Consider the following 23,199-nt stretch of genomic DNA (forward strand, 5'->3'; position numbering starts at 1 on the left):
TATATATATATATATATATATATATATATATATATATATATATATATATATATATATATATATATATATATATATATATATATATATATATATATATATATATATATATATATATATATATATATATATATATATATATATATATATATATATATATATATATATATATATATATATATATATATATATATATATATATATATATATATATATATATATATATATATATATATATATATATATATATATATATATATATATATATATATATATATATATATATATATATATATATATATATATATATATATATATATATATATATATATATATATATATATATATATATATATATATATATATATATATATATATATATATATATATATATATATATATATATATATATATATATATATATATATATATATATATATATATATATATATATATATATATATATATATATATATATATATATATATATATATATATATATATATATATATATATATATATATATATATATATATATATATATATATATATATATATATATATATATATATATATATATATATATATATATATATATATATATATATATATATATATATATATATATATATATCCGTATATATATATATCCGTATATATATATATATATATATATATATATATATATATATATATATATATATATATATATATATATATATATATATATATATATATATTCAGAGGCCCAAACTGAGCAAAAATATGCAATTTGGTGCAGTTTGATATTTATATGGCCAAAAAGTATGATCAAATTCTGATGTAAATGTAAAGAAATAAGATCTTTATTACAATATAGCAGACAGCTTATTTAAAATGCATATAAATATAATTTGTCACTCTATATCTCCCAATAATATGCCTTAGTGTGATGAAATTTAAATACTTAGTTTTATGAACTTTGCAGTTTTAATTGTTGGGACAAAACATATAATGCAATGCAATATGATGATGATGATGATTGAGAGATGTACAAATAAACAAACGCCTGATGGATCATATTTGATACTTACATTTTAACATGATTTTCCTACAAATCATGTATGAAGTCAAAATCAGTAGAATTAGTGCTATAGTGCTCTCAAAACATTTTAAGTAATACAGAATTTCAACCGTTTCAGTCTTTCTGTTTTCAAGTTATATTCCTAAACATTTTTTGTGATTATAGTTGTGATTAAATACACATTATAGATCCACATCACACTTTTCCAGGAAAATGATGGCATATGATGCAAATCTTATTGATCCGTTTATAATTTTCAACGCATTCCCTTCTCAAGTCCTTGTTGCTACTTCAACAAAACCTCAGCCACGTCAGCCAGCTAGATAATGTAACCTTGGTGACATTTAAATCAGCAGAATACACAGCAGCGATGTTGAATTTATCTAAATTTGCATGAAACAAAAACACATGTACATGTTCAACGAATGGCTCCAAACTCTTACACTGGTCTATGCTTGATCCTGATCTTAAAAAAACAGGCTTTATTTTCACATTTTCATTCTTATGATTTTGGGGTGACCTATGACTCGGACATGTATTTTTCACCTCAGTTCTCTTGGGCCACTGTTGCCGCTGTTTAGCCAAGATGAATGAACCTTATCCCGTTCTACCTCCACACAGATGGGCACTGTTTACAGATAGCCAGCATAGTTTTCATCAATGAAAAACATGCATTGTGCCCAAACATATTGTTCACAGCTGCTTTAGTACAGTCCTTTGAATGAAGCCAAAATGCTCAAAATAAAGCTGCTTTGTTGGCGTGTGGCATTTTGATGCCATTCATCAGATGAGCTTCGGCGTTCCAGCCGTTTAGTGTAGCCACATGATCATGTGACATTAGAAAAAGGGTTAGTAGTTGTGTTTGTTGATGATAACCACCTGACCTAGGCTGAACTGTAAACACTGACCATTCAAACAGTTCTTAGCAGTTCAAACCATCATGCATGTCACTTTCCGCTTGCTAATTTCAAAGTTTGTTCAGGTAGTTGTGGTATATTTGCTTTCAGCAGTTTATCTTAAACCCATATACTAATGAGATGAATTACAAGTTTTAAGTTTCGAAAAAACTGTTGAACTCTCAAAATGGCACCTGCTCAGAGATGAATTCATCCTCTGTATGGCGACCACTGCCGCTGTTTGTACATAAGTCATTTCAGGAATCTCAGAAATGCATTGGTGGGTGGCGAGGCCAGTGCAGTGAATTGTGGGGTACATTGTCACAAACACAAAGAATTTAAGGTCTTGCTAATTTATCTGTATATAATTATATATATATGTTCCATCATGATTGACTTTCGAATGATTGAAAATGGCTTATTTTATTCTTTAAAAACTTTCACACCCTTTATTGAGGTGCTGGTCATATAATTAGAATATCCGTTGATTTCACTAATTCCATTCAAAAAGTGAAACTTGTATATTATATTCATTCATTACACACAGACTGATATATTTCAAATGTTTATTTCTTTTAATTTTGATGATTATATCTGACAACTAAGGAAAATCCCAAATTCAGTATCTCAGAAAATTAGAATATTACTTAAGACCAATACAAAGAAATGATTTTTAGAAATCTTGGCCAACTGAAAAGTATGAACATGAAAAGTATGAGCATGTACAGCACTCAATACTTAGTTGGGGCTCCTTTTGCCTGAATTACTGCAGCAATGCGGCGTGGCATGGAGTCGATCAGTCTGTGGCACTGCTCAGGTGTTATGAGAGCCCAGGTTGCTCTGATAGTGGCCTTCAGCTCTTCTGCATTGTTGGGTCTGGCATATCGCATCTTCCTCTTCACAATACCCCATAGATTTTCTATGGGGTTATGGTCAGGCGAGTTTTCTGGCCAATTAAGAACAGGGATACTTTGGCACTGTGTGCTGTGTGCAAGTCCTGTTGGAAAATGAAATCTGCATCTCCATAAAGTTTGGTCAGCAGCAGGAAGCATGAAGTGCTCTAAAACCTCCTGGTATACGGCTGTGTTGACCATGGACCTCAGAAAACACAGTGGACCAACACCAGCAGATGACATGGAACCCCAAACCATAACTGACTGTGGAAACTACACTGGACCTCAAGCAATGTGGATTGTGTGCCTCTCCTCTCTTCCTCCAGACTCTGGGACCCTGATTTCCAAAGGAAATGCAAAATTTACTTTCATCAGAGAACATAACTTTGGACCACTCAGCAGCAGTCCAGTCCTTTTTGTCTTTAGCCCAGGCGAGACGCTTCTGACGCTGTCTGTTGTTCAAAAGTAGCTTGACACAAGGAATGTGATCGCTGAAACCCATGTCTTGCATACGTCTGTGCGTAGTGGTTCTTGAAGCACTGACTCCAGCTGCAGTCCACTCTTTGTGAATCTCCCCCACATTTTTGAATGGGTTTTGTTTCACAATCCTCTCCAGGGGGCGGTTATCCCTATTGCTTGTACACTTTTTTTTTCTACCAGATCTTTTCCTTCCCTTCGCCTCTCTATTAATGTGCTTGGACACAGAGCTCTGTGAACAGCCAGCCTCTTTTGCAATGACCTTTTGTGTCTTGCCCTCCTTGTGCAAGGTGTCAATGGTCGTCTTTTGGACAACTGTCAAGTCAGCAGTGTTCCCCATGATTGTGTAGCCTACAGAACTAGACTGAGAGACCATATAAAGGCCTTTGCAGGTGTTTTGAGTTAATTAGCTGATTAGAGTGTGGCACCAGGTGTCTTCAATATTGAACCTTTTCACAATATTCTAATTTTCTGAGATACTGAATTTGGGATTTTCCTTAGTTGTCAATTATAATCATCAAAATGAAAAGAAATAAACATTTGAAATATATCAGTCTGTGTGTAATGAATGAATATAATATACAAGTTTCACTTTTTGAATGGAATTAGTGAAATAAATCAACTTTTTGATTATATTCTAATTATATGACCAGCACCTGTATAGTTGTAATTCATTAAAGGGTTAGTTCACCCAAAAATGAAAATTCTGTCATTAATTACTCACACTCATGTCGTTCTACACCCATAAGACCTTCGTTCAACTTCAAAACACAAATTAAGTTATTTTTGATAAAATCCAATGGCTCAGTGAGGCCTCCATTTCCAGCAAGATAATTTACACTTTCAATTCCCAGGAAGATACTAAAAACATATTTAAAACAGTTCATGTGACTACAGTGGTTCAACATTAATATTATAAAGTGACGAGAATACACTTTGTGCACCAAAATAACAAAATAACGACTTGTCAACAATATCTAGTGATGGGCGATTTCAAAACACTGCTTTGAATGCCATTTCAATTTGACTGTAAGGTCTATGCATCTTACAACAAAATGTAGCTGTGATTGCAATTTGATCATGCAAGCCTTATGTTAATTTTTTTTGTCCCCTCAGCTTTTCACAGATGGCACAACTAATAAACTGGTGGGGTGTTATATGGAGGACTGCGACGAGGATGTGGTGTTGGTGAGGGTGTACGGCAACAAGACTGAGCTGATCGTGGACCGAGACAATGAATTGAAAAGCTTCCAAGTTCTACACGCCAATGGTTGCGCTCCCCGACTTTACTGCACCTTCCAGAATGGCATCTGCTACGAGTTCATGCAAGGACGCGCTCTGGATACTCAAGACGTCAGGGACCCTGTGTTACTCAGGTGGGTCCATTCAGCACAAGGCACAGAATAGAAGTGTGGGTGTTCGTTCTAAAAATAACACATTTGGTTGGTCTTTTGACTTTAGCATTTGGGTTAGAACATGGAGTACTTCACACTGATTTTAGTTTTTGGCCTATTTTTGGAACATTTTTGGTCTATTTTTGCTTTTGTCATAATAATAATAGTGAAGTCATTAAAACTAGCCTTAGCTCAGTCCAAAACCTTGTACTACTTACATATTTATTATACTAATTACATAATTATACCTCATTTGACCAGATGCTAAGATGTGTATTCTTGCAAATAAGACAATCCCAGAATGCAATGTGATGAATTAAAAGTAATAAAAAATATTTTGCATACATACTGAATTCAGGTTACCATACCATTCAAAAGTTTGGGGTGGGTAAGATTTATTTACTGTTTTTGAAAGGCTGCATTTATTTGATCAAAAATAAAGTAAAAACAGTAATATTGTGAAATATTATTACAATGTAGAATAACTGTTTTGTGTTTGAATATATTATAAAATGTAATTTATTCCAGTGATGCAAAGCTGATTTTTCAGCATCATTACTCCAGTCTTCAGTGTCACATGATCCTTCAGAAATCTAATATGCTGATGTAGTGAAACCTTCCTAATTATTATTAATGTTGGAAACAGTTGTGCTGCTTATTATTTATTTGTAATGTTAATATTGTAAATCTTTTAAAACAATGAAAAAGTCTGTACTGTCACTTTTGATCAATTTAATGCATCCTTGTTGAATAAAAGTATGTATATAATGATAAAATGTATAGCATATAATAGGCACCTTTTCGAAACATGTCTTTAAATATCGAAGAATGTCTTGTGGAAACGTTCTCATATAGTCTAAGCAAACTGCAAATTTGGCGCAAAGATCATGTGCACTCAGACTGAAGTGTTCATTCCCTTCATGAGGGTCACGTAATCTCCTTCCAGGCACACAGTGAACCGTATCGCAAATTACACAGGTCACCTTGGACTAATATCCATTTTTCCACATAAACAGCTTTTTCCAGGCATTGTGTTTAAGCTGAATTTGAACATTGCAGTTTTGACCAACGTCTTCCTTTGTTATTATTGGCAGACTGATCGCCCGTGAAATGGCTCGCATTCACGCCATCCACGCACACAATGGCTGCATCCCCAAACCCAACTTGTGGATCAAAATGCGCAAGTACTTCTCGCTAGTGGCCACGGAGTTCACAGACCAAGCCTCTAATGTCAGGTAACCTTCAGGGAATGAATCTTAAAGAAACCATATTAAGCCCTTTTACAAAGTCTTGATTTTGTTTTTCTGTTCTATTAGAATAGGTTTTCATGCTTGAATATTCAAAAAACACCTTATTCTTTACATATTTGACATTGTTGCAGCACCTCTCATCCCAGTCTGTCAGTAACGCTTGTTTAGTTCCTGTCTCTATGAAGCCACTCCTTACGAAAAGCGAAATGTGCTCTGATTGGCCAGCTGGACCAGTGTGTTTTGATTGGTCAACCTTTTCTAGCGTCTTTCAGAAATGTCACATCCCCGTACCATAACCGCAAGTTTCAACACAGTACTAACGCAGGCCTCGCTCCTTTTTTGTGTATGCTTTGGGCCTGGAATGATTTAAATTAGGAATATTGTGATGGGTTACCTGTCCATGTGATGTAATTTTTATCATCAGGAGGGTCCGCGGATGTCTGGTGCGTGTACAACAGCGCATGTGCAAGGTAAATTTTGAGACAGAAGAGTCCACTAGGTGGCGATACAAAAAAGTAAACAAAGCAGCATATCATTCTCCATTGTTTTGTTTTGGTTCTTGTTCTAAAATTTGCAATGGCAGATTCGATACTTTTCTTCCTCTATCCTTCCGAGTGAATGTCCTGTAAATGACATGACTCAGTGCTGCCCTCCAACATCTTGTAGAGAACTTGTATAGAGATGCAGTTGTCCATCCATTATAATCCGCGGTTGATTATGCTTTGAAAGCTGTGATGCACGACTGTGACGGAGCGAAACGCAGAAAACAAAATGTCTTAACTCCCTTTGGAGTGACTGTGCTTTGCTACTTTTCAGACTTTTTTCATGCTCAGACAGCAACATTACACACTAAAGAAAGCTGAAAATGTAAAAAAGCATAATAGGTTTACATTTTTAAATCTTAAATTATCTCAATAAAATTCAGATTATAACTCATCACGGCTCAGAAATCTGAATGGATGAGATGCGTTTCAATTTTGATTTTGATCAGACAGGTCTTTCGTGAGTCCCAGATTGTATTTGTCTTTCTAATCTCATGCGCAGAACTGTTATGTCACATAATCATCTCAGTTGTCTTCCTTACAAAGATGTTTGCTCTTAAAAGCTTGTGGCTGTTTGCATTCTGACGTTTATCGGGAGCCAGAAATCATTTACGTCATCGGTCATTAGAGCATTAGTTTCATAAGAGTTTCTCTGGTAGAGATTATAATATTCCCCAATGTTTAAAAGTATGATTTTATTCAGTAGTTTCCTGATACTTTATACAAGTCATAAACCTGTGCAAAAAAACAAGCAACAAATCACAGATCAGTCAGAGAGACTGCTGGGTTTTGAGTGAGCTGCTGCACGGCAAAAGGAGATTCTAGAAATAGCTACTTAAGCCCATTATAAGGGGAGAGTGGTCACTTAGACGGGCTTTCTCATTGGTGGGACTGGGCCACATAATCACTGTCTTAATTTCTCTTTTGTTAATCCATCCTTTAAGATAAATGCCTGATGAAGTGTTTAGTTGAAATTGTTGGTAATGCTTTACAATAATTGTTAACTACGTTGGTAACTTAACATACTATGTTATATTAATAATAATTTTATTAACCTAAATATTGAACTTCTATGCATAACTTGTCCCGTACTGTCGTGATTGATAACTCAAATTGTGTGCCAAGTTGAGGAAAGTCATGCAATTATTTAGAAACACTTTACAATAATGTCTCATTTGTTAATATTAGTTAATGCATTAATTAACATGAATATATTTTTACTTCATTTATTAACCTTTGTTAATGTTAGTTAATAAAAATGTTCATGTTAACTAATGTTAAAAGATTTTGATTTTGAAAATGTGTTGAGATTAACATTAGCTAAGATTAATAAATGCTGTAGAAGTGCTGTTTATGGTTAGTTCATGTTAACTAGTGTAGTAAACAAATAAAAACCTTATTGTAAAGTGTTACCAATTATTTTACTGAACAAACATCATTAATAAGTAAACTTTAATTTTCCACAAATCTATTTTGCGGCATTATTGTGTTGTCAAACACTCTTTCTATGTTTTTTGATTTAGAATTCAGCAGGAAGTGCCCAGTCAGGAAGTGCTGGAACAGGAAATGGTGTGGATGAAGGAACACCTGTCGCAGCTGGGCTCTCCTGTAGTGCTCTGTCACAATGACCTGCTCTGTAAGAACATCATTCACAATGCAAAGGAAGGTGGGTATTATTTCAGCTTCATGACCATGAGAAATTAAATTGACCATATATTATAATAAATGTCGCTGGTCTTATTGTGTACCAAAGTTTGCATTATTCGAAAGAAAACACTTTAATATTCATAAGCACTATCAAAATGTACTCAATTTCTCTGCCTCTGGAACAGCTTTGCCTGTGTAACCAAGGTCATATGGGTGAAGAAAATAATATTAGTAATTTCATAGCCCACTGTTTATAATCCATTCAAATCCCAGGATTTTATTTAGTCTTTTATGCTCACCAAGGCTGCATTTATTTGATCAAAAATGCAGTAAAAACTGTAATAGTGTGAAATATTATTATAATTTAAAATGTTTTCTGTTTTAATGCAAAGCTCAGTTACTCATTATTCCAGGCTTCGGTGTCACATCAATATGATGATTTGCTGCTCAATAAACATTTAATAATGAAAACAATACTTCCAGGATTCTTTGATTAATAGAAAGTTAACAATAAACAGAATCTATTTGAAATGGAAATATTTTGTAACATTATAAAAGTCTTCAATATCACTTTGATCAGTCTCCTGGTTGAATAAGTGTTAATTTCTTTAAAAATTAAAAAAAAACTGTTACTGACCCCAACTTTTGAAAGGTAATGTCTTAGTACTCATAGCAATAATTTGGAATAGCAAAAAAATTGACTGGTTCCAGATTTCTGCCACCGCTTCCATGCTGCCTCCCGTGTCTTGCATTCGGTTGAGCCAGAAGTTGACATGCTGGGCTGCTCAAACAAACAAAACAATATTGACAACACCACAGAGCCACAGTGTTTTCAGTTTTCACTTAAGGCATTAAGTTGGGGGATTTTATTTCAAAAAGCACTTAAGACTAATGTTTTGTCTTACTACAAATCAAACCCTCTTGCTTTTTTTTCAGGTCATGTTCGTTTCATCGATTATGAATATTCAAGTTACAACTATCAAGCATTTGACATTGGAAATCATTTCAATGAATTTGCAGGTAAGCAGCATAAAAAATATCACTCATAAAACAAAGAAACATGATGCTCAGGAAACTGATTTGCATTACCCTTCCATATGTGTGTGTTCATCAGGCATGAGTGAACCCGACTATGACCTTTATCCCAGTCAAGAGATGCAGTTGGACTGGTTGCACACTTACCTGCAGGCCTACAAGCTCTTTACCAAGAAAGGCGAGGAGGTGAGCCAGCATGAACTGGAGACGCTCTACGTACAAGTCAACAAATTTGCTCTGGTAAGTGTTGCATGTGCAGAGGACATTAAAGAAAAGGTAATGCAGGATTTATGAAGTTGTTTTTTCCAAGGTTTTGGATTACAAGATTGTTGCATGATAATTGCTGTCAGTCATACGTCTGTGTGGATTGAGCTGGAAGGCATTCGCCTAAATTTCTTGTTCTTCCGCTTTGGCAGGCCTCACATTTCTTCTGGGGTTTCTGGGCCCTGATCCAAGCCAAGTACTCCTCCATCGAGTTTGACTTCCTCGGGTAAGCGGCATATCCAGCTCAGCAAACCTTTCATCTCTTGTGATGGGGGAGACTTTATTTACAGGCATAAAGATCATTATCAACCCTGACTGTGTTAAGAGAAATGGGTGTTACAGGCAGATAAAGAATGTAACAGTAAGTGATGTGTAAGTGACAGAAAGTAGCGCCAATGAATGCAGCCAATAACTAGGCAAGTAACCTAATACACTTTTGTAACCTAATATAAAATTTTATACTGGGAAAAACTCCTGAAGATTGCAATATTAGACAAATAAGACAAATGCCTCTTTAAAAAAAAACAACAACAACAACAAATACCCACTTATATTACATGCATTGACTATATATTATTTTATGCAAGTCATAATATAATTTGGCCAAAGTTCAGTTTCCAAGTGATTCATTTACCAGAAATTGCCACAAACCACAGTTAACACCTTAACCATTCACCTGACAGAAACACTTTAGACCTGAATTGAAGGTTAGATCTCTTGGGTTCATGGCTAAAACAGAGTCCTAAAACAGTGTCCTTTGTCTTTGAAACTTAAAAATACATTAGACCTGAATCTGTGTATGAATGCCTCAGTTGGAGGTGAAGGTCTTATATGAAGCTCTCCCACATGCTGTGCGTGAATGGGTAAGGACTGTTATTTCTATTGCCCATAGAAACCAGTCAATGGTGTTTGTTTTCAAGAGTTGAAAAGCAGATTTGATTCAGGACAAGTGAATTGCGGCCTGCCACCCTCTGTGACTTTGGCACATGACACTTGAAATCATCAGTGTTGTGTGTCTGTGCTGTAGTCCAATGAAACTTTACTCAAGTTATTCTTCAGTTGGTTTTTCGGAGGGGGTGAGTTATGTCATCCGTAGGCTGAGGATATTTTTGTTGGTGTCGTGGCTCACTTTTATTAAACTGGCTCAAGTAATATATTCTGTAAACTTCCTACATCGCCAGTTTCCAAGCAACAGGTCGCGGTTCCTCTCAGGCTGCACCTTTTAACAACAAATCACTGCCTGCGCAGATGAGATCAGGAGGGGTCTTACAGCCTGTTCAAAAAATAAGCCTCTTTGCATGTAGAAAAGGGATAAAAATTATTATGTAAATTTATTTAAACCTCAGTGTCTTTCAGAGCAACAAATTAACCAGGTCTCAGGACAAAAATGCCACTGAATTTGACAAAATGCACCCGTAATGCCTCTTTTTAATATTATATGTTATTTGATATATTTCATAGGAACCATAACAATTTTTAAAAGCATTTTTTTAGTAGTTTGACAGTTATTTGCAGTTACGGTTATATTTAATAATGCATTTATTTGTGTTTTATATTATAGCCCACTCAAAGTTCTACAAACACAATACAAATATAATACTTAATGCATAAATACGTTAAAAAAATTATGTTGATTTTATAGAAAACAGCCATAATTGGACAAAACTATATTCAGTTAAATTATTTGACAAATGGATGACATGTTTTTATTTTTGTTAAAAAAAAATCTCCTTTATAAAGATTATTTAAAAAAAAAAAAAAAATATATATATATATATATATATATATATATATATATATATATATATATATATATATATATATATATATATATATATATATATATATATATATCAATTATTGGAGATAAATATGCCGTTAAATTATGTAAAGTTAACATTAACATTAAATAATGCCTGGTCTCATGGCAAAAATGCCACTGAAATTGAATGTTATCTTTTTAATGTTATCTAATATTTATATATTTCATAGGAACCATACGATTTTTTTAAATGTATATTTTTTACTTTTTTTTGGTAGTTTGACAATTATTTGCAGTTATAGTTATATTTAATAATGCATTTATTTATGTTTTATATTATATAGCCTACTACAAGTGCTACAAACGTAATACAAACATAATACTTAATACATAAATACATGAAAAAGTATTTTGATTATTATTATTTTGCCATAACTGGTCAAAACTATATTCAGTTTAAGTATTTGACATAAATCGATGACACGTTGTATGTTTTTATTTTTATTAAACAAAAACTTATTATAAAGATTATTAAAAAATAAATATCAATTATTGGAGATAAATATACCCTTAAATAATAATTAAAAAAAATACATTTCTGACAACGCTGTCTACTAATTAATTCCCATTCTTAAACTTGACTTTCAGATCTGATTTTGTCATACTTTTTTTATTTTTTATTTTTTTTAGGTATGCCGTGCTACGTTTCAATCAGTACTTCAAGACCAAACCTGCAGTAACAGCCCTGGAGATCCCCAAATGAGACTTCAAGACTGAGGGGACAACGCTAGTATCTGTTGGCCTCACCGTTGACCGTTTGACCATTGAAACAGAGGCCTTTTCAGTCAGGGGAGGGTATGAGGTACAGCAGGGGTGAGCACTGGGACCTCTTATGATTGGTTGGCAACTTGTCTTCGTTCCACAAATTCTTGATTCCTTTTTCAAAAAACATGTTTCTCTTTGGGACTCCAGTTCAAGTTTTCCATAAAATGGAGTGAGTTTTTATGTTTTAAATACAATTTATTTATTAATTGTTACAGGGCACTTGTTTTGCACCAAAAAAGTCCTTCCATTGTTGGAGCTGACTTTGCTTTGGAGAATGATTTGCTGTGAAGGAGGCCTGTAGTGATGTTTAGCAAGGATGTTTGTTGATACTGCAGGCATTGATTAACAAGAAACATCTTAGTTTCTGCGTATGTGGCCCACTGTTTTTTCTTTTAAAATGACAAATGTGCAAAGACCCAAAAATGTGCTAACGCTTTCAGATTTATCTCCCAGTGCTGTTATGATGCGAAGAAATTGGGGTAATGGGTAAAAATCTGGGTTGCTAATACAAAGGTTTCCGGTTTAGGGCCAATCAGGGGTGACTCGGGAACTAGACAGTTACTGAGGTCAAAAATCCTGCCCTGTCCTGCACTATTACGCACTTGAGCAAATTACTTAACCCCTGCAATTAGTCCACCGTAAGTCACTTTGGATGAACGGCGTCAGCTAAAAGGCAAGTAACCAAGTAACCAATGAAGTCAATCTGGCCTCACTTCAGACATTCCCAAGAAGTCAGGGCCACGAGAAACCTCAGCGTCTGTAGGACCATGTTTCCACCTATTTAGTTTTTATGGTTGTGAGAAGTTCTGTTGAATTTTCCACTTGTCAGAGGCTGTGGAATATTACAGCCTGCTTCCCCCTCCTTTTCTCGCTCTCTGTCCTAAATGCGTCTGCATCACCTGGCAAAGCTCAAACTGAGATTTGAAAGTCATTATCTGCTCAATGATCTCTAATCTCATTCCTAATGTCAAACCCCCCCTTAAATATCAATTTAATGGTTTTCCAAAACTGAAAAAGGGGGCAATATTTATGTAACAATGTTGTGTAGTTTGATTCAGGTCACCATCTGTGAGGATGTCCTGGAGCGAAAAGGACAAGATTATTTAAGTTCAGAATATTAAATGCAGATTTAGGGATGTAATTGCCATCTCACTGGAGAAAATACCTGGACTTTCTGGTTCTATGTGGTTTGAAAGTGTCCCCTTTCAAAATATTTAGAATTTCATCTTGTTTCAATACTGTGCATCTAAAATTCTAGAAGATCAGTTCACAGTCTCTTCTAAAAATGTATTTAAATTGCATTTTATTTCTTGGTCGTGCTTTTGCCATTTCTCTCTGTGTAATACATTCCAGTAGAAACCTGCAAGAGCCCCACAAAGCACAAAAATCATCTGTTTTTGTCATGCATATCGAAAATGCCAAGAATTGCACCATTTTAGTCACTCATTGTACTGTAAACTTAGAGGAGAGATAATTAGGGGAATCTGTCAAGAACATGCCAGGCCATATCCCCAAAAGAAAAAACAATTATATTTTGCAAAGAGAAATTAAGCCTTTCAATGACTATTAAGATGTATTGTATTCATGACAATTAGCATGTAAATTTTAAATTACTGTATTAAAGTAATGAGAAACCAATGGAAAGCATTGAGAAGATTGAGAATTAAGTGTGATTTTGAGGAGGGAAAATGTCAGACTGCAAGAGATCTTAATGGCCCCAAAACAGGTTCTATTTTCTTTTTATGCAAAATTGAATTTCTTATTTTTTCACTTTTAATTTTGGGGTGCAATGTGACCTGTAATGTTTTTGTGAGATTCCTCCCTGTAGAGTGGTGCAGGTATGATGTCAGAACCTGTAAGACTAATTCACCACTAGTTCCTTTGAGATTTTCTTATGGGGTTTTATAATGGCCCACACAGCAACATAGTGTCGGCCCAGATCCGGCCCACATCTGGTACATGTGGATTCTACACATACCAGATGTGGGCCAGATCTGGGCCGACACTATGTTGCTGCTGTTTAGATTTATGTGTAAAATAATGCCTGTGGTAAACATAACTTGACTATACTTTTACATTTTCCACAACGTAAATTACACACACCCATAGCGAAAACGCAAATTTTGAAGCAGTTATGTTCGCTTTTGAAAACACACATTTTTAATAAGTAACTAGATAGACAGTTTAGTGTGTGCAATGTACATTGTAGAACAAAGTATCATCAAGTTATGTATACCACAGGCTTTATTTGACTCATAAATTGAAAACCCCCATTATAAAACCTCATAGTAAAATCTCAAAGGAACCGGCGGCGGATTAGTCTTCCGGGATCTGACGTCATACCTGTATCTGTATAACTGGAATCATTATCTCTCTGGCAGCTTCTTGAACCCAAGTGTCCTTTTACTGACCAACCAGATCAGTCCCTGATCAATTAGTACAGCAGTCATTTTTAGAACGCCTTGAAACTGAAGCTAGACGTTGCGTTTGAGCTGTGGGGTCACAGTGAAATCTCTGAGGTGTCTCTGGCTCTGTGTCAGGTGCAGGTTAATAATGAAACGGTTTGAGCCGCAGGCGACGACTGAAAGCAAGAGGCCCTTCAACAAAACCATGAATAATTTTGTAGCCAGTGTTTCTCTAATGAGTTGGAACTGCCTGATAGCTCTGTGCTAATATACTTTGTTTCGGTTCTGCTCACTTGTCGCTGCTTGGATCTAAAACTTGATCTGCGATTTTAAGGTCAATCTTGTGGAAACATGGTCATATTTCACCACGTTATACAATTTAAATAATATTTTGTACATTACAGTAATGAGAATGCATTTTTCTCATTAAGCTATTAGGATAAATTGTCGAAATGAAAAAAAAAAAAAAAAATCTAATAAAATATGCTTCAGTTTCTTTATTCATAATGTCATCATATTTTGTGGTGAAATATGACCCGGACAAGCTTTTGACAGTTTCCATGAGATTTAACATTTAAGGTCAGTTGATGGATTTTTACTTCAATGTCACTTTGTGGTCCATGATGACTGATGACTGAAAAAGTAAAAGTATGCATGAAGAATGTTATGAATTTGAACAACGTGTTCATATAACAGGAGTGCAATGGCAAGATATCAGTGTAGATGAACATATGTGAATGTGTCCACCGAGAAAACCACTTCTGTTTGTAAAATATGAGTTACTTATCAATTTTCTTTTATGATGTGAAGGACATTTCTAATGTGAAGGGGGGAAATGTTTACAAGCACCATTCCTGTTTTTTTGGAAAGTTTAATTTTGTTGAAGCGAGATTATATTTTTCCACTTTAATATGAAAATTTCAATGTGGCCACAACTGTTTATTCCCTTTGGAATTGAGACTTATGGTGCAACAAAGTAAATTTTAACATCCTAGACATTTCATAGCACCACCTCTGTATATATATATATATATATATATATATATATATATTTTCTCTATGATTTGAAGTGACCTTGTAAATATCCCTTTTTAAACCTCTGCTCTTAAAAGGGATGTTTACAGGAAGCATCTGTGTCGGGATTTTTATTGTTATGATACCAAACAAGTCTGCTTCACAGTTTGCGCTTTATTTGAGATCAGTTCTTTTGTGAATGTACTGAAACAATGTACAGATAATGTTTAATTTATCCTTATATCTTTAATATTTCTACTTGTTTTGTATATTTAACTGAACTGGGAGTGTATTGGGTTGTTAGGTTGGCATGGACCCAAGTGTGTTTGCTGGAGACCAGCAGGGGGCGCTACTTTAGTGCAGCGATGCTTTCGGCACTGATAAGGAGTTTGTAAATACTGTGAAATATTGTGAAAAACACTGTACAATGTTTTCGCTTCTATTCAACTGTGGGAGAATAATTTATTAATTATTCCAGAAATTTCCATTAAAATGTCAGAGTTGGATCTGTTTGTGTGCATTTGCCTTTGTAAAAAAAAAAGTAGCTTTTTTTTTTTTCTTTGATATGCTAGAATACATCTGTACTGTGCATTAAAATGCCAAATTTGCCTCTGCTAACCCCAAGTGAATTGCGAGTCTTTTGCACCACACCTGGTCAAACACTTCAGTTTCCTCGTTGAACTTTTGCCTGTCTCCTGTGGACGGTGACCTGCATTTTGTCCCAGTAAGCACAGGAAGACTACTATTGAGGATATCCTGAATCAAACAAGCACAATGCAGTTACACACATGCAGGGAAACATCCTCAGCCCTAATGTGGAGGGACTAGCTTTCTGCAAGTCTCAGTTGTACAAATGAGCTAAAACTGTGTATGGAGAGAGAGAAAAAACAGCTTCTGCTAAGAAAAATTACGTCAAAAACAATCGGCCTCGCATCATTATTATAGTGATATAATACATTATGTTACAATGCATAAAACATTGTTATATGTTTTTTTGAGTTGTGTGCTTACATTATCCCAAATGTTTCCAAGAATGTTTAAATCCAGAGAAATAAGCAATTTTAGCCAGGACATGGGCTGATTTCCACTCCAATTTTAGACCCCTGATAGTACACGTACATCTCGGAGACGTCTATTTGATGTCTGTGTTTAAGTCTGGAAGACGTATTTTTTCGAGTGTTTGCTCATCTGCAATACGTCTCTAGGATATTTCCTGTTAGATGTCAAATAGACATTTAGAAGATGTTTTTAAGATGTTTATGATTTAGAATGACATCTTAAAGATGTCTATCAGATGTTTGTAAACAGCAGATGCTTTCCAGATGAAGTGATCTTTAACAGACATCTTGCAGACGTACGTGTGCTGTCTGCACTCGCGAACTTCCCTAAGCACTTCCCGTCAGGGGAATCCCTGCCGCCATTTTGAAGTGCATTCCACTTTGTGAAGTGGATGAGGGAAGTTTATGGACAGACCCTCGCTCAACACGATTGTGACGTCACTGTATATTTTTTTTGAATATTTAAAACAACCCAAACAAACCTATATACATATAGAATGCTGCATTAAACAATTTTGTAAGGGAAAAAAATAAATAATAAATCAACTCCATAAAGGATTCCAAGTGATCAAGGGCTTAAGCCGGGGACACACCTAACGATTAGATGAAACATTCTAAGACTGAACTGAACACACATACCGATTGTTTCCTTCGACTGGATTTTAATCGTTGACAGTCGGAGAAGAACACAAACGTTTATGATTGAGACTGCTGCTAAGCAACACACTGTGCGCGGGATCTTGAAAATAGATGTAAACAAACAGCTGGCGCTCTTCATCTGCAGCTATATTTGTGCGGAAAATAACAAAAAAAGAGGAAAAACGCGCAGGATATGGGTGAGGTCCTGGCTGGAGAGGCAACATGGACTTTGTTCTCTACAGAGAGAATTTGAGGTGAGTAAACTTTGTTAAATTAATCTATTTTTAGAGCTTGCGGTGTCGGCCGTTGTTAAGCAACGATAAGCTGCGATCCTCAATGAAGCTTGTTCGACTTGAAACGGCACTGTACAGACCATTAAATTACCACAGAAGTCTACTACTACAATGCGACCTCAAAGGGCACTTTCACTCAAAGGGGTAGGGCTCTTTATATTCTGTCTGTATATGTTGTATCATTAACTGTTAATTTTGTATCCGTATCTTTCCAGATAAATAATATATACAAAACATGATAAAAAAAAAGTCTAGTCATTATCTTTATCACTTGTTGCCCCTCTATTGGCTGGTGCCCCAGGACACTCGCCCAATCCCGTCTATGGATAATCCGGTCCAGTATGTCCAGTACCTGACACATTCAAAGCTTCCGCAATAGCAGCCCAGCTTCTTTCCTTATCGCTTCTATTATGGTATTCCTTCGAAGATATGTTGTATAGACATTAGTACTCTTGCCAGCGTTCAACCAGTTTTTCCATATATCAACCAGCATTATATATGTGTGTTTTAAATATTTAAAAATATGAATTCAAAAATGTGGGGGAGATTCACAAAGAGTGGACTGCAGCTGGAGTCAGTGCTTCAAGAACCACTACGCACAGACGTATGCAAGACATATGCAAGACGTGGGTTTCAGCTGTCGCATTCCTTGTGTCAAGCCACTCTTGAACAGACAGCGTCAGAAGCGTCTCGCCTGGGCTAAAGACAAAAAGGACTGGACTGCTGCTGAGTGGTCCAAAGTTATGTTCTCTGATGAAAGTAAATTTTGCATTTCCTTTGGAAATCAGGGTCCCAGAGTCTGGAGGTAGAGAGGAGAGGCACACAATCCACATTGCTTGAGGTCCAGTGTAAAGTTTCCACAGTCAGTTATGGTTTGGGGTTCCATGTCATCTGCTGGTGTTGGTCCACTGTGTTTTCTGAGGTCCAAGGTCAACGCAGCCGTATACCAGGGAGTTTTAGAGCACTTCATGCTTCCTGCTGCTGACCAACTTTATGGAGATGCGCATTTCATTTTCCAACAGGACTTGCATACAGCACACAGTGCCAAAGCTACCAGTACCTGGTTTAAGGACCATGGTATCCCTGTTCTTAGTTGGCCAGCAAACTCACCTGACCATAACCCCATAGAAAATCTATGGGGTATTGTGAAAAGGAAGATGCGATATGCCCGACCAAACAATGCAGAAGAGCTGAAGGCCACTCAGAGCAACCTGGGCTCTCATAACACCTGAGCAGTGCCACAGACTGATCGACTCCATGCCACGCCGCATTGCTGCAGTAATTCAGGCAAAAGGAGCCCCAACTAAGTATTGAGTGCTGTACATGCTCATACTTTTCATGTTCATACTTTTCAGTTGGCCAAGATTTCTAAAAATCCTTTCTTTGTATTGGTCTTAAGTAATATTCTAATTTTCTGAGATACTGAATTTGGGATTTTCCTTAGTTGTCAGTTATATTCATCAAAATTAAAAGAAATAAACATTTGAAATATATCAGTCTGTGTGTAATGAATGAATATAATATACAAGTTTCACTTTTTGAATGGAATTAGTGAAATAAATCAAAGTTTGTGGTGGGGTAAATTAAACGCGATATGTGGTGACGTCACAATTGTGTTGCATTGTGGGTTATGGAGCTGCCTGAAGTATACAAATGAAGTAGACAAGGAGCAAGGGTCTGTCCATATAAACTTCCCTCATCCAAAGTGGAACGCACTTCAAAATGGTGGCAGGGATTCCCCCGAGGGGAAGTGCGTGAGTGCGTGTCTAAAACTAGAGTGGAACACAGCCATGGACCATGTCCGTACGGCACCTATCAATGACATTATACCTGCATTACCCTTGGTTTCCGGTTTTATTTTGTAGAAACATGGAAACACCAAAGACACTTTAATCTATTATGTTTTATTAGTCAGGTGAGATACTGTTTGGATGGTTACAGTCATCGACAGAAAACTGTTATATAGCTCAACACAGTAAGTCTTATTGTTCAAATCTTGTTTTCTTGATTTACTGCGAGTACCATGTTTTATCATGACTAATAATGACCTAGCTTACTGCAGTGTGCAACAAGTGTCTCATAGTAGCCGCCAAGCGAACCCAGAATAGCATTATAACAACTTTCAACACACAAATACATCTGATACGCTGTTTTACCCCACATACTCATGACCAGTAGAAGCTGAAGCGGCGACTGTGGCATAAAAAAAGCTAATCTCAAGACATGTATTGCACACATTTCTCATTAGCAATCGCTCCAGCAGCCTCGTTCAACTCTCTCAGCACTTGGCACTGCTCTTCTTCATACTACAGTAACGTTAATAATCTCATCCATGAACAGATTTCTGCCTGAGTCCTGTCCCAGTCCTTTTCCACTGGCTGTAGACATGAACACCTCTCATGATTCCGTGAAATCAAGACGTCATCAAGCTACACTTTTTTTTTTGTTGTAATAAACGACCTCTAGTGGCGAAAACTACATATTGTGCCTTTGAATGATGACCGGATAATATTTTTGATAATGTCTATCTAACTGTATATTATGTCTTACTTAGATATATGTTTGTGACTTAGTAGGATTATGCAGTCAGTAAGTAATTTGTGTTAACAATTAATCTGAGACATATCACAATATATATAAATAAATAAATGAACATAAACCAAAAAAGTAAACATAACATTTTTATTTATGCTTCAAAAACAAACCACAAAACTTGCTTGGAAAAATGCAACATACAGAAAAAAAAAACATGTACACCTTTAAATTATACACTTTTATAAACAAAATAAAGTCTATATCTATATTTTACATCAGCTGGTTTTGCAACGTGTCTGGATTGCAACTTTTCCCCCCGGTTCCCTCTACAGATAAAATACAAACTGTATTTCTGTGTCCAGTTTTATACATCATTTCATCATTTTCTTTAACATATAAGGTTTAGCATAGCAATCCATTCAGCGGCAAATCCTGTCTAAAATCTCCTCTTTAAAATATAAAGGTTTTTTTTTCTTTCACAAAATGTTTACATTTCAGCTCAACTGTAAATTGACTAGCAGCCCAATAATATGGACCTAGTCGAGAACTGCTGGAATGGTAACTCAATTATTTTCTTCAGCACAAACTCACTCTATATATACACACACTAAAATAGAAAAGTAAACCAAAATTTAAAAAATGGGAGTAATTTGAGGGGTATTATTCACATCTCCTTTCACAAAATGAATAGTAGAAATTATTTGCATATATATATATACACACACAAGTGCAAAATTCTACTCTGAAAAAAAAAATTGTTCTAATAGGAGTCATGAGGGTATGAAAAATATATTAGATGGAAAAAAGTGCATTTCAAGTGATTATTCTGCACTAAATAAAAAAAATGATTTTGACCTAGGGGAATATTTTAAGTGCAGTACCCAGATTCAAACAGCAGAGGACGCCACCAACCTGAAGAAAGTCTGCAGTCCTTCACTGCCCTCAGAGTCTTAAAGGGGCAGGCTACTTAAATCTCTGTAACAGAACAGCCTATACTCGTCATTATCTGATAACTAGATATAATAAACTGGACAAGGAGTTCAGGAATGTTCCTTCCTTTTTTCCAAGTCCACTTGTTTTCTTCTTCTTTTTTTTTTTTTTTTTTTTGCTCAGCCCTTGAGCTCTGGAAAGTACCTTGGCACAGTCTTAACAGGAACTTTTGCAGGAAAACCCTGGTGACATCAAGAATCATTATAAAGCACAAAGGCTTTACTATTTTTTTATTTTTTTTTCTATGGCTAATGATTCTGAGCTTTCCATCCATTGGCTATTTAAAGAAACAGTTCATCCAAAAATTTTATTTTTTTGTCATTGTTTACTCACTCTAATCTCATTTTCTTTTTTGGGTGAACCATTCCTTCTTATGCATTCTATCATGTGACACTATATAACGTGGAACTTTTTCAAACAACTCAACCATGAATATACTTATCTACACCCCTTCTAGAAGAGCCGATTCTTTTGCATTTTCTTATGAACTCTGCAGATAACATTTACTTAATATGTGCAGTAGACAATTTTTTGCACACCAGCTCCACAGTGCTTTCAAACAACTCAAGATCTGCAGTCTAACAGCGAATATTGTAGACTGAAAAAGTCTCGCTTTTTTTCAGGCTATGGTCAGTAAGACCTATCCTGGATGTCTGGCTTACACCACTGGAAAAATTTGAAAATTTGATATCCTTTGTTTAACTACTTGTCATCATGTCCGCGCCTTCCTAACCAACCCTAGAGGACCATGCGACTGATATGGCAGGTTTGAAACCAGTTTGCAAGGACATCCTCACAACTGGACTGGAAAATACTGGCCCTAACCAATTTTGGACACCATAACATTTGTAGGGATTCTTTTCTCCATCTCATTCCCCCTCGTTTGCATTTTCCACCCTCTCTGTCCTCCCATCCTTTCCTTGTTCCATCTCAGTCGGTGAGGACAACCAGCTCTCCCTCACTGCGTTCGCCCGTGTCACTCTCCTCGCCTTCGCTGTAGGGCTGTCTGGGCCGTGCAGCCTCCCGCGTCTCGTCACTTCGGCCCTGTGGGGGTTCCAGACCCCGGGGGAGGTAGTGCTCCAGAAGGGCAGGATGCAAGGGCAAGGCCATGGACACAGGCGTGGTCGGGTACTGTCCTTCACTGGGGGGGTACGGTAGCTGCTGCTCTGATTGGCTGTGGGAATATATGTTGATTGTAAGGGGGCGAATCGGGAACCATCATTAGGTTATTCACAAGACTGACTGACGAATACATTCTACAACTGAATGCATCTCTGAAAAATGAGAACATGTTGAGTACATCTGCGGGCATCACCTCGGAGGGTATGTTACTCGTTGCTCCTGTCGTCGGCTCTTCATCATGGCTTTGTACTCTCCCACCCGCAGTCGTCTTCCCTCTACAATACAGGTGCGCTTTGGTCGGGGTTTGTATTTGTAGTCTGGGTAACGTTCCAAGTGCTGCCGACTCAATCTGGCCTGCTCTTCGTAGTACGGCTGCTTCTCCTGATTGGACATAGACTTCCAACGGGAACCTGAAGGGGCAACAAAAAGGCATGACAGGGTAAGGTATTATATAACATATGGAAAACAACATGTAGATGCCAAATGTATGTGGACACCAGAATGTGCTTGTTGAACATTAAATGTCAAGATCATGGGAGCTTGTCCTCCCAAACAGAAACACTCTATGCCACTAAAGAATTTTGCCTATGTAACGGAGGCCAGCTAGTTAGAGCAGTGCAGGTAAACCTCACTCCCCTGATCTCAAGAGGCGCTAGAGACTGCAGTCTTTAGCGTCCTTGTTAAAGCGCCCGCCTCCCAAGCCGGTGTGGACCTGAGGGGTTACATTGGTGCTGTGACCCGGATGGGAGTGAGGTTTAGGGGGGGGGAGTGTAATGGTGGCCAACTAGTGAGAGCTATGCAAGTAAACCTCACTCTCCTGATCTCAAGAGGCACACTAGCGACTGATGCTAGAGACTGCAGAATTTAGCATCCTCCCATGACGGGCCCCCGGGTTTGAGGCCCGCACAGAGCTTTGCAAGTAGGACCTGAGGGGTTACGCTGGTGCCGTGACCCGGATGGGAGTGAAGTTTAGGGGGGTGAGTGTGACGGTGGCCAGCTAGTGAGAGCTGTGCAGGTAAATCTCAGTCCCTTGATCTCAAGAGGCACACTAGAGACTGCTGTCTTTAGCGTCCTTGTTAACGCGCCTGCCTTCCATGC

General features: G+C 36.4%; 2 protein-coding genes across 7 annotated transcripts in view; one reads left to right on the top strand and one right to left on the bottom strand.

The window, feature by feature from the left end:
* The window catches only part of etnk2 (ethanolamine kinase 2), a 17,200-nt gene extending 3,246 nt beyond the window's left edge, over nt 1-13,954 (top strand). Inside the window, exons 2-8 of the mRNA XM_067387137.1 lie at nt 4,443-4,702; nt 5,815-5,955; nt 8,036-8,178; nt 9,096-9,179; nt 9,274-9,434; nt 9,611-9,684; nt 11,911-13,954. Of these exons, the coding sequence (XP_067243238.1) occupies nt 4,443-4,702; nt 5,815-5,955; nt 8,036-8,178; nt 9,096-9,179; nt 9,274-9,434; nt 9,611-9,684; nt 11,911-11,983 (936 nt within the window). The 3' untranslated portion in view covers nt 11,984-13,954. The remainder of the gene's footprint in view (nt 1-4,442; nt 4,703-5,814; nt 5,956-8,035; nt 8,179-9,095; nt 9,180-9,273; nt 9,435-9,610; nt 9,685-11,910) is intronic.
* Nucleotides 13,955-20,172: 6,218 nt separating this feature from the next.
* Nucleotides 20,173-23,199, bottom strand: part of LOC137020980 (transcription factor SOX-13-like) — a 30,865-nt gene continuing 27,838 nt past the window's right edge. For all 6 annotated transcript variants that reach the window (XM_067387142.1, XM_067387143.1, XM_067387139.1 and 3 more), the window contains exons 13-14: nt 22,295-22,511; nt 20,173-22,153 (exon numbers count right to left, since the gene is read on the bottom strand). In XM_067387142.1, the coding sequence (XP_067243243.1) occupies nt 21,910-22,153; nt 22,295-22,511 (461 nt within the window). In that variant the 3' untranslated portion in view covers nt 20,173-21,909. The remainder of the gene's footprint in view (nt 22,154-22,294; nt 22,512-23,199) is intronic.

Source organism: Chanodichthys erythropterus, chromosome 6, assembly GCF_024489055.1.
Source record: "Chanodichthys erythropterus isolate Z2021 chromosome 6, ASM2448905v1, whole genome shotgun sequence".
NCBI classification, from domain to species: domain Eukaryota; kingdom Metazoa; phylum Chordata; class Actinopteri; order Cypriniformes; family Xenocyprididae; genus Chanodichthys; species Chanodichthys erythropterus.